At 42.5% G+C, this 12,239-nt stretch overlaps 1 protein-coding gene across 1 annotated transcript; it reads right to left on the reverse strand.

Annotated features, from left to right (window-relative positions):
• Positions 1-2,952: 2,952 nt before the first annotated feature.
• Positions 2,953-8,311, reverse strand: LOC112235700 (protein arginine N-methyltransferase 5). The gene is made up of 16 exons (XM_024404180.2): positions 8,085-8,311; positions 7,369-7,487; positions 7,116-7,201; positions 6,717-6,851; positions 6,440-6,552; positions 6,285-6,334; positions 6,016-6,179; positions 5,739-5,900; positions 5,575-5,652; positions 5,391-5,449; positions 5,154-5,276; positions 4,732-4,907; positions 4,326-4,529; positions 4,104-4,214; positions 3,951-4,015; positions 2,953-3,842 (listed from the first exon to the last, which is right to left on the reverse strand). The coding sequence occupies exons 1-16, from the start codon at positions 8,180-8,182 to the stop codon at positions 3,690-3,692; spliced, it is 1,896 nt and encodes a 631-aa protein (XP_024259948.1). The 5' UTR covers positions 8,183-8,311; the 3' UTR covers positions 2,953-3,689.
• Positions 8,312-12,239: the final 3,928 nt, after the last annotated feature.

Consider the following 12,239-nt stretch of genomic DNA (forward strand, 5'->3'; position numbering starts at 1 on the left):
CTCGTCTCCAAGATTACTTTTGTTGGATGAAAAGCGCAGGTGCGGTGCAACCTAGCTCAGTTTGGTGTTACCTGGAGAACAAAAATCGTTTATCTACAGAAACACTATCAGTGTCAAAGTTATCTTTGATGCCATAAAAAAAACATAGCCCGTGGCACAAATGTGATTTACAAATAACAATTGTCAGTGAGAATTCTCTAGTTAACTCAAACATAAATGTAAGCGTTCAGACTGATCAAGCGTACAATATACCGCCCTATAACGTTCCCTGCCATTCGAATAGTGTGTGGGCTACACCGAGATTACTGCTATTATTAGAAACTACATTGCTTCATAAATAATTCAGTTCGACGCAACGCGGTGCGACCAGCCAGCCCAGCCCCACCTGCGTAAAGTAGGCACAAGATCACCCAGCAGTAATAGGCTTTGTAGAGGAAATAGGCCACTGAAGATAATCTTATAGGCCTACTATACACAGCGGCAGGTCGACCACATTGAAAATAACAATGGCAAACTGGCAATGGCAAGCAATTTACAGTAGGCTATATCAGTAACCTAAATGTTCCCAAGAACCCATACTGTGTGCCAAACTACTACATTCCTGTTGCCTATAACAGTATGTATTATTTCTCATTTGCCCCTAAAGTTAATTTATTTAAAAAATATATACAAAAAATAATGCATGATATAGCCTAGTAGGGGCGCAACTTTGGTTTTAGAAGGGTGGGGCGGGGGACATATGTATTAGTTTTCCAGTCGGATAAACACTCCAAACAGCCTACCGACCGCTCACAGGCGTCCGCATGGTCCTACGGCACAATTGTTTTGTATCGTGGACAAAAATGCAATTTCAGAATGTGGGGAACGTCCCCAGTGACAGTAGCGCCCCTGTAATTATTGATGAGGGCGATTCAGTTTGGATGGATACAATATAGCCTATGCCATTGTAATCCTTGACACTGTTTTACAGCCTCAAATTCAAGCAATTGACAAAATGATCGACCCACCTCTTCTTCGGAGTAGCCGTGACTTTTAAAATGACTAATCACCAGCATCCTGTTATCAGCACACCCGACAGCTGTTCCACATTAGCAAGTGAACAAGATCTCCGCCTTACCAGAAAATTTAACACAATTTGCTTGAAATGCTCAACCAATCAACGTGGCCGAAATAGTCAACACAGGGTTAGCCCCTCCCCTCCACGTTTCAGCAGGGTTGTTAATTTATTATTTTACTGTTATAATGCTTTAGTAAACTCAAATACAATTTAAGAATGTTAGTTTAAATTAGTTTGTGAAAGGCCAAGAGGAAGTAGAATGATAGAAATAATTCAAATGCATTAAATAGGAAGGGTGTGAGTAGCCATCATATTATATAGCAATGGCACTGATTTCAGTGTTTTCTGTGAGTTGTCTGGAAACTAGATTGATCTGAGAACAAAACGGGTTCCTCTAAAACAACCATGCCTTTGGGGTGGAGGCTACAACCTGCCCTCCTTCACACCTGTGTTTACAGCTGGATATTTGTTTTCTCTTAACATGAGCAACTCTGTCATCACAAGAAATCTGTCAAAACACATTAGGGTCACGCAGATGGACAGATGGAAACACTGACTTTGAGTTGTTAAATTCCAAGCTATGCCTCAGTGAATTAATGTTTAATTGGGGGAAAAACATCTTATACTTGTGTCACTTACTACCATAATGACAATTATCATGTGTGCACACATTACATACACAGCTTGTTGGTAAGACAGCAGCCAGAGTGAGTGTGTGGTTGAGCTAGCGTTGCTGCTGGTCTTCTCATGGTAAAACAGCATGGGACACAGAGACAGCAACACAGTCAGCATTTGAGAATGAAAACATCAATGTCGGTTAGTGAGCAGTTTGGTTTGTGATGTGGATTAAGGCAAACATTTGAGAATATTTTAGAGCTTGTTTTGCATTAGTGTTTGTCCCACCCTAAAATGGCAGGGTACCTATATATCTAGAGCAGACACTATTTACAGGAATATGAGAGGGCCTAAGTATTCTGGTCAAGAAAGGTCACTTGGTGCTAGAACTGTGTTGAAATACGTGTATTAAATTATTTATTTAAATTCAAATTTCTGTGTACAGTAATTTAGTATTTTCAAATAATGCAGCCGAGATTGGCTAATTCTATTGGAAGTATTTTCAAAAAATGTCCAATTTCCTATTTGAAAATACTTATTTCCAATTACATTAAATACTCCTAGGACATGAGTTCAAATGCAGAGAATTTATTTGAAAATTGATGTGGGAATAGGTGAAAGTATTCCCTAGAAGTCTGCACTGCAGCAATAACACTCTCGCCTTGTGGAGACGATTTTAAGAGAGGTCGTCTTTTCCAGAAGGAAACTTGGTGTTTACCAGCAATTCCAAGAATCTGTGATAAACGTTCCTCTGTTGGTATAGCCGTGTTCCTTCTCCATTTCTATTGGACCTTATCCCTAAATTACAGCATGTGTGGCTTAGCTACCTACTTGTGTTATTTTGATAGGTTTGCCTCTAATGGTGTAGGCCATCATTGTAAATAAGAGTTTGTTCTTAACTGACTTGCCTGGTTAAATAAAAAAATAAAATGCTAATTACATTCAATGCCAATATTTGATCCTGACCTCTCCTATGGTGACACCTACTGGACAGAATACATCACCACAGTACATGCCATGGTGCAGTCAGACATTAAAACCAGGGTGCAGTCTGATCAGACACAAAAAGGAATAGATCTTTTATATACAATTTCTGTGTGTACATGCATGCATTTAAGTTTTCCATTCCAAATATCCTTTTGATATGCATACCCGGAATTCAAAATAATTCGGTGGAATAACAACCTTACCACAGCCTGCCATTTAACCCACGAGGGAACATGCTAAATAAGTAAATAGATGCAAGAGGCACATATACAAACCGGGCAAAGAGCAGCAAGTTGCTAGTAATTGTCTTTATTGACAATATGGATCCGACAAACGTAACAAAAAGAAATGAACACCTGAAAAACATATGACCTGAACAGCCCATCTCCTACACACTGCTGTATCGGAGTTCTAACCAGTTTAAGTGTGTTGAGTTACAATGTAGAGCCATTTCATCGATCCGTTATAGTATGGAATAGGTCGTTTGACCAATCACATCAGATATTTTTCATAGATGATCTGATTGGTCAAAAGAACAATTAGTGAAAAAAATATCAAAATTCAGCTGCCTGTCTGAATACTGCCATTGGGGATCTCTTGACTGCCGGCAAAATAAGTAACTTAAACTCAATAGGTATGGGAATGTATGTGGATGATAGTCCATGCCTGAAACTGACTCCTAACTATACTGTAAATTAACAGCCTCAAAATCGGTCCCCATCAAAACCATTGATTGGGTTCTTATTCCCAGCTCTAAAGCCTCACCGTGACCCAGGTCTGTAGGTTTCTAAACCTTCAATTTGGCCCCGGTCTGTAGGTTTCTAAACCTTCAATTTGGCCCCGGTCTGTAGGTTTCTAAACCTTCAATTTGGCCCCGGTCTGTAGGTTTCATGGTATGAGCAGGCTCATGATTACAGGTGAATAGGTAAAATGCTAGACCTTTTGAGCAAGACTACCTCAACTTCATTTGCAACTAAGTGCCTGTTTAATTGCGTCTGTATGCATGTGTGTGTATGTGGGTGTGACATCTTCACAGGCCGATGGTGTAGGATCGTCCTGCTGGGTTGTGGATAGCGGAGCATGAGGGCTCTGTCACGGCCCATTCGTACCACACCTTCTTCCCATTGTTACACCTCCAGAACCTCACCACGACGTCATCATCCTTCGTCACAGGGATCGGTTGCTGCAGGTGGGAGAGGGAAGGAAAAGAGTAAATACTCTATATTCTTTTGGGTAATAAAATGTGCTAAATGTAAAGACATTTTACATGACCATATGACAGTCAACTTACTTTGAGAGGGAAGAGGATGGGGAACCAGGAGAACATTCCAGGAGAGTGGGTCTCTGGCTTGATACCTTGACCAAACAGATGCACACATTGATGTTAATGTTATCCAAACACCTTAAAACCTCATCATCATCGTTGTCCCCTCTTACTACTTACTGAGTGTGACATCTCCGTAGAGTGTGGTCTCAAAGTATCCAGCAAAGCCATGCAGCACTGTGTTACACCCCACAGAGAATCTGAGGCACTGATACCGGTTGTTGTTCATATCTGAAGGAAAGGAGAGAAGCGCATTTAGTACATATCTTATGTGTGATCATTAACCGTGTTAGCTAGGGTGCGTAAGCATTAACCATTAAGGGTGTTTGACGTGTGTGTTACCTGTGGTAGGGTGAATGAAGGTGAAGCAGGCCTTGGGCTCTGCCAGCTGGTGGAAGTTGTGGAGTCGGACTACGTAAGGGGTCTCAAAGTGGCACTCAGGGTCCTTGTCCCGCTCCCTGCACCCCCGGACCTCGTTATACAGCTTGGAGGAAGAGAGGGGGGCCAGGAAGGAGGTGTAGGAACAGGGGATGCTCACCCCGCCATCTGAGAGGAACAAGAGAATGGGTACACGTAAGAAGAAAGGGTAGAGGTGGATGAGGCAAAATAAATGGTAATTGTCTTTCAATGCCCATGATATGTATAGCTATCAAAGATTTCAATCTTTATTGAAATTTTGATGAGCAAAATTTCAATATCAACGAGTTGCAAATGACTGCAATTAGAAAGACTCTTCCTTCCCCCCTACCTTTGAGAAAGTTCTGTGCTCCATCTAAACACTCTGGGGACAGCTCATTGTCCCCGAAGGACCCGAGCAGCTCGCTGACGATGATGTCCGCCTTCTCAGGCGCCGCCCACTCCCTCATGTCACATGACACTACGGTCACCTGATCGCCCCACTCCTCAAACTTCCAGTTCTCAAGCCTGGGAGTGTGTGACAGGATCAGTACAGGGAATTTTTAGGAGCTCAGTGGAGATTAATGTTGCCAACCTCCCATTTTCATCTGGATTTATTAATCTGCCAGAGAGTATTAAAGCTATCCGGGAAAATTACTCCTAATGCCTGAATTTAAAAAATGGAGGACTTCAATTATCTTCTGGAATGAGTTTAGTCTGTGCTGGCAAATCTTTTAGAGGTCAGGGTTCAAAATGAGAAAAAGTTCCACTCACGTTACGACAGCGTTGGGGTTCTTCTCCACGGCGTAGATACGGAGCTTTCTGTCAGCCTGCTTGGCGGCCCGCAGGGAGGCATTGACCAAAGGACCTCTCCCAGCACCCAGCACCATCAACACCCTGGGGTTACAGAGAATACATACCGTTACCCACCAGATACAGAGGGAAGGTGATTGTCAGGAGAATAGATACTCATTAACAGAGGACAGACAGTGAGGTGTTGGAGCTACTCACTGTGTATTGGTCTCCTTCTGCTCCTCTGGGACTCTGTCCATTAAACACTTATACACAGCCTGCATAAAGATCAGGAGAACCCAATCGGAACTTAATGATATTACTGTGTTAAACCCTACCAGCCACATCACTAATACTGTTAGTGTATTATACTGTGAGAACATGCATGTCAAAGGCTCCTTACCTGCTGGTACTGGGAGTATTTGATGGGATCCTTCTCAAACACTTCATATGTCTGAGACTCCAGATTGTCCATAAGAGGCTAATGGGAAGAGAACAGTTAGACATAACAAAGAATCCAATGCATACAGACAATAGGTATGCCTATTTACAAACTTAAACACAAACCTGAAGAGGAGACTGTAGGTAATCCTCGTAACCCTTGGCGAACAGTTCATAGGCATTGGGGGCAGGGCGGTTCTGGTTGAGGTATTCAAGGTACTGCAAGTAAGAGCGGAAGTCCTTCTCACTGTGACGACTGGTGCCAGTGAAGATGAACTGGGCATCAAGCTGGGAGAACAAGGAAATGTTTTGTAAAATACATTTTCAAGAACAGAAGACAGACTGAAGATAAAACGGTTGTAGTTGCTATAACAATTGCCATATAGCCTAGCATTTACAGTACCTTGAATAGACGGAAGATGATTTGCTGGTGGGCTTTTGAAAGGACTGGGAACCCTTTTTTATTGGTCAGAAAGATCCTGGTGGGAAGAATAGCTGCTTTAATTGGCTCTCCAAGCCACTTGTCGATCACAGCGTTGGTGGGCATGTTTGCTCCAACCTCAATGGCTTCAGGGAAAGGAAGGGAAGAAAGGTCAGTATCAATTGTGACCAAAACAATTCCTTATCAGTTTGTCAACACTCCAACCATGTTTCCCTGTCCTGCTTCCTTACCTAAACAGATTCTCTTGTTGTAGTCACAAAGAGTTCTGAATGAATGCCACCTGAAAAATTAAAAACAGAAGGTACATTTTTACAAAAAGCAAAAAAACAAGGCTGAAAACCTTGATGCCGTAGCCACGTGGCCCTAGCTGTGATGGCAGACCCACCAGGCCCAGGTCTTCTCGTCATTACTGCCATCATCTGTGTGTTTCGTTTGCTCATTCTCGATGATGTCATCACGCATATCATCAGAGGAAATCAGGGGGACCCGGATCCAGAACTGATATGACACAATCCACAATTTCTTAGTTGTAGGTTTCATAACTTCAATTTTAAGTTCACTGAAATACCATGAAATTGCCAGTCACAACACAAACCAAGGATTAAGAATGAGTTATAGTTCTTATATGGTACAGATAGATAACTCTTGACTGCTGTAGCTACCATGCAGGAGTGGTGTCCAGTCTGGATGTGGTTGAGCAGCACGCGGGCCAGGTTGGCACAGTGAGGGCCCTTCAGAGGGATCATAAAGGCTGGCAGACCCAGATACGCTGAGAAGTTCAGCTCCTGGACCAGAGCCTGAGACATGACAGAGGGATGAAAGGAGAGCAACAATTCAAACTGTGGCGAAAATGTTTCAAATGTTCTGCTTGAGCGGACAAAGGAGGCCATGGTGTATTCACTAAAATTCAAACGGAACCCAAACAGAACAAAATGGAGAGGGACCTACCTGAATTTAAACAATAGAAACAGTCATTTTCATAGCGAAACGTCCTCCATTGCAAAGCGTTTTGCTACTTTTTGTTACGGTGTGAATACGTCTTTTCATGATGTCCAACTCACCGCTTCTGAATTCCTGCGCTCCGTCTCCACCTCTGAGTCTGTCTCGATCCACGGAGAAAGCTTTCCAACAACCAGAGTGTTCCAGTCTGGGTAAGGAAGAATTGTAATTCAATATCCTGACACTTAATAAAAAATTTGATTAGATATTTATGTAAGTAGATGCTCCTGTGCTCAGTGGAACTTGGGAATGAGAATGTACTGTCTAGTTCCTACCATTGAGGCCAGTATAAACACAGGTTGCCTCTGATCTCACCTCGCCCACAAAGTAGCAGGTCTGAGCGTGTATGTGCTCCAGATCGGACTTTGGCGGGATCCAACTCAAACTCCCTCCTGAACCTCGGGTGGAAGAGGGGCATGCACAAGAAGTCAAACCTGTAAGAGAAGGGACAGATGGGACACTTTAGTTGAGTTGTCGATAATCTACAGTCCCTGGTTCTAATCCAGGCTGAATCACACCCGGTCGTGATTGGGAGTCACATAGGGCGGCGCACTACTGGGCCAGCGTCGTCCGGGTTTGGTCTGGGCAGGCCGTTATTTGTAAATAATAATTTGTTCTTAACTGACTTGCCTAGTTAAGTAAACGGTTAAATCAAAAATAAATAAAAACATTTTAAATGTAAAAACTTGCCTGATGCTCTTGCAAAGTTTATTGTACGAAAATTACTTTACAAACGTAGTTAACATTTAATTGGATAATACATTCAAGTAACGTCATGGATCTACAGTCAAATGTATTCTCAACAGATCATATTGAGGTAATGGCCAGGAGGAGCATTTCTTAGCCATTGTGATAGTGCACGTGCTAATATTTCACCGGCAAATGAACCTAGCTAGTTTGCTGTTACTGCCGCGCTAAAATTGTTAGCTAGTTAGCTGGCTACATCACGTGTAGAAATGAAGCCGAAGGGTAGATAGGCATATCCTACTCGTCTCCAGTATTTGACTGCTTGAACGAAGCAGCTTACTTACCCAAGTTTAGCGACCGCTGCAAGTGTGTCAGCAACCTCGGGCACACAATTCAAATCTCTCCCGCAAGACACCCTGCCCCCTGTACTGTGGGACGCCATTATTAACCGATGGAATGGGAAAGAAGGGAGTTGCAACTAGAATCGGGGAAACTGACGCCATTTTGGCTCTAGTCAAGCGTATGCTGTCATAGCGTGGATATGGAGCGCAGAATCAAAATGACTTCCCCCGGAATGCAGTTTCAACAACTGTCGCGACACTTGTACATCCAGCGAGATTATGGTAATTTGTGGTCACGTCACAGATGTTTGATAAACCATTGGGATCATATTTGGTCACACCCAGACAACGTAAGTAAGTATCTAGCTGCATAATTTTGGGGGGTGGTTGTTAATTAGATTCGTCCCGCCGTTCTTGATTTTCCAGTTTCTTTAATTTATATATAAAAAATATGTTGGCTCTATAAATCACATTTTCAGTAATGTTAAGTACTTAAGTAAATATACTTTAAAGTACTACTTAAGTAGTTATTTGGGGTATCTGTACTTTACTATTTATATTTTTGACTACTTTTACTTCACTGCATTACTTAAGAAAATATTGTACTTTTTACATTTTCCTTGACACCCAAAAGTACTCTTACATTTTGAATGCTAAGCAGGACAGGAAAATAGTAAAATTCACACACTTATCAACCGAACATCCCTGGTCATCCCCACTGCCTCTGATATGGCAGACTCACTAAACTAACTTACTAAGAAATGCTAATATAGGTACCATTTGAGTTCCATTAGATTAATGACACAACTGCTGAAAAGTTTGCATTTGAAACAGTGGCCAGGTAAATAAAACCGAAGCGTTGCTGTGATACCGGGGCGTATTCAATACACAGATTCTGTTTCAAAACGGAAGCAAACAAAATGGGGCGGGACCTACCTGCATTTGTCCAATAGTAACTCTCATTTTTCTTTGTTCGCTTCAGTTTGGTTCTTAAACAGTGAACGATTTCCGTAATGAATATGCCCGTGGGCCATAGACGGCTTACAGAGTAAGAAAACCAATATGTTTTTTGTAATTTGAGTGAACTATCCCTTTTAAAAAAAGAATCACAGAATAGTAGGAATAGCACCATCTTGTGGTCAAGAATCTGGTAATATCAGGATGTGGGATGGTACATAAACCCAACAACTCCAATGCCAAATTTCTCTAAACAAACAAACAAAACAAAAAAACAAGTTCACTGAGAATACACTACATATGATGAAGAAACCATACAGCCACAGCTCCATACTATTTGTCAAACAGAGAACTGATAGTATATACTCGTTGTTGGGCTGAGATTGTGGGGGGGTCTGTGGGTGTCTTTTGTCAATTCCTCATGTCTAACTCATTAGCTAGGTTTCCATCCAATTGGCCACAGATTTCTGTGCGAATATTCAAAAATCTGCATAAAAGCAATGTATGCATTTTACCACCAGAGATGAGTTTCCATCAAATGTACTTTTTGCGGATAAAAGGCTGTGTGTGATGATGTAGTGCACATTAAAAAAACTTTTGCAGTTTAATTCCCATGAACCGAATAAAAAATACAGGTTAAATGGGTTTCCATTGCATTTTCAACTCCACTGATGGTTTTGTCACAAAATGTTTTGCATTATAGCGAATGTGCCCACTCTGGTATTGGCACATGTGCTCTAGCTAATAGATCGCAGCTACAGTGTGGGTATAGTGTACATTATGAGATTATTATGGACAGAGTGAGATTATTTTTATTTGTCAAACCTCAGCCAAGCATCAACCATCATGTCACAATAATAAAACCCTCGACTTTTTCACATTTTGTTGTGTTACAGTCTGAATGGAAATTAAATTCAATTGAGATTTTTTTTCACTGGCCTACACACAATACCCCATAATGTCAAAGTGGAATAATTGTTTTACAAATGAATTGGAAATGAAATGCTGAGCTATCTTGAGTCAATAAGTATTCAACGCCTTTATTATGTCAAGTTCAGGAGTGAACATGTGCTTAAAAAGTTGCATAAATTCACACTTTGTGCAATAATAGTATTCAATGTGATTTTTGAATGACTACCTAATCTCTGTACCCCACACATACGATTATTTGTAAATTCCCTCAGCCCAGCAGTGAATTTCGAACACAAATTCAACCACAAAGATCAGGGAGGTTTTCCAATGCCTCGCAAAGAATGGCCCCTATTGGTAGCTGGGTAAAAAAAAATAAAAAATTATACAAAGTCGTTCTGCCTCTGAGCAAGGCAGTTAGTGGATGTCGATTAAGGCAGACCCCCGCACCTCTCTGATTCAGAGGGGTTGGGTTAAATGCGGAAGACACATTTCAGTTGAAGGCATTCAGTTATACAACTGACTAGGTATCAAATCAAATTTTATTTGTCAAATGCGCCGAATTCAACAGGTAAAATACAACAACATTTCACCTTACAGTGAAATGCTTACTTACAAGCACTTAACCAACAATGCAGTTTTAAGAAAAGACCTAAACAAAAGTAAGAGATAAGAATAACAATAATTAGAAAGCAGCAGTAAATAACAATAGCGGGGCTATATACAGGGGTACTGGTACAGAGTCAATGTGCAGGGGCACCGGTACAGAGTCAATGTGCAGGGGCACCGGTGTCGAGGAAATTGACTGCACGGCCAGGCACGACTCCAACACCATCATTAAGTTTGCTGATAACACAACAGTGGTAGGCCTGATCACTGACAATGATGAGACATTATACATGTAGGTAGAATTATTAAAGTCTCTTGGATCTAGACTTGGCGCTCCGGTACCGCTTGCCGTGCGGTAGAACAGAGAACAGTCTATGACTAGGGTGGCTGGAGTCTGACAATTTTTAGGGCCTTCCTCTGACACCACCTGGTATAGAGGTCCTGGATGGCAGGAAACTTGGCTCCAGTAATGTACTGGGCCGTATGCACTACCCTCTGTAGTGACCTTGCGGTTGGAGGCTGAGCAGTTGCCATACCAGGCAGTGATGCAACCCGTTATGATGCTCTCGATGGTGTAAATGTAAAACCTTTTGTGGATCTGAGGACCCATGCCAAATCTTTTCAGTCTCCTGAGGGGTAATAGGTTTTGTTGTGCCCTCTTCACAACTGTTTTGGTGTGCTTGGACCATGTTAGTTTGTTGGTGATGTGGACGCCAAGGAACTTGACGCTCTCAACCTGCTCCACTACAGCCCCGTCAATGAGAATGGGGGCGTGCTCAGTCTGCCTTTTCCTGTAGTCCACAATCATCTCCTTTGTCTTGATTACATTGAGGGACAGGTTGTTGTCCTTGCACCACACGGTCATGTCTCTGACCTCCTCCCTATAGGCTGTCTCATCGTAGTCGGTTACCACTGTTGTGTCATCAGCAAACTTAATGATGGTGTTGGAGTTGTGCCTGGCCGTGCAGTCATGAGTGAACAGGGAGTACAGGAGGGGACTGGGCATGCACCCCTGAGAGGCCACCATGTTGAGGATCAGCATGGCGGATGTGTTGTTACTTACCCTTACCACCTGAGGGCGGCCCATCAGGAAGTCCAGGATCCAGTTGCAGAGGGAGGTGTTTAGTCCCAGGGTCCTTATGTCAGTTAAGACACTTGCCAGTTGGTCAGCGCATGCTCGGAGTATACGTCCTGGTAATCTGTCTGGCCCAGCGGCCTTGTGAATGTTGACCTGTTTAAAGGTCTTACTCACATCACAAGCAGAGTGCGTGATCACACAGTTGTCCGGAACAGCTGATGCTCTCATGCATGTTTCAGTGTTACTTGCCTCGAAACTTGCATAGAAGTTTTTTAGCTTGTCTGGTAGGCTCGTGTCACTGGGCAGCTCTAAGCTGTGTTTCCCTTTGTAATATTTTGCAAGCCCTGCCACATCAGATGAGCATCAGAGCCGGTGTAGTACGATTCGATCTTAGTCCTGTATTGATGCTTTGCCTGTTTGATGGGTTGTCGGAGGGCATAACGGGATTTCTTATAAGCTTCCAAGTTCGAGTCCCGCTCCTTGAAAGCGGCAGCTCTACCCTTTAGCTCAGTGCGAATGTTGCCTGTAATCCATGGCATCTGGTTAGGGTATGTACATACAGTCACTGTGGGGACGACGTTCTCGATGCACTTATTGATAAAGCC

This window comes from Oncorhynchus tshawytscha, linkage group LG10 (genome assembly GCF_018296145.1).
Source record: "Oncorhynchus tshawytscha isolate Ot180627B linkage group LG10, Otsh_v2.0, whole genome shotgun sequence".
NCBI lineage: Eukaryota > Metazoa > Chordata > Actinopteri > Salmoniformes > Salmonidae > Oncorhynchus > Oncorhynchus tshawytscha.

Coding starts and splice junctions, on each gene's coding strand:
- LOC112235700 (XM_024404180.2), bottom strand. CDS start 8,182: ATGGCGTCCCACAGTACAGGGGGCAGGGTGTCTTGCGGGAGAGATTTG. Junction 6,553..6,716: donor CTGGACACCACTCCTGCATG/GTAGCTACAGCA, acceptor GTGTCATATCAG/TTCTGGATCCGGGTCCCCCT. Junction 5,901..6,015: donor TCATCTTCCGTCTATTCAAG/GTACTGTAAATG, acceptor TTGTTCTCCCAG/CTTGATGCCCAGTTCATCTT.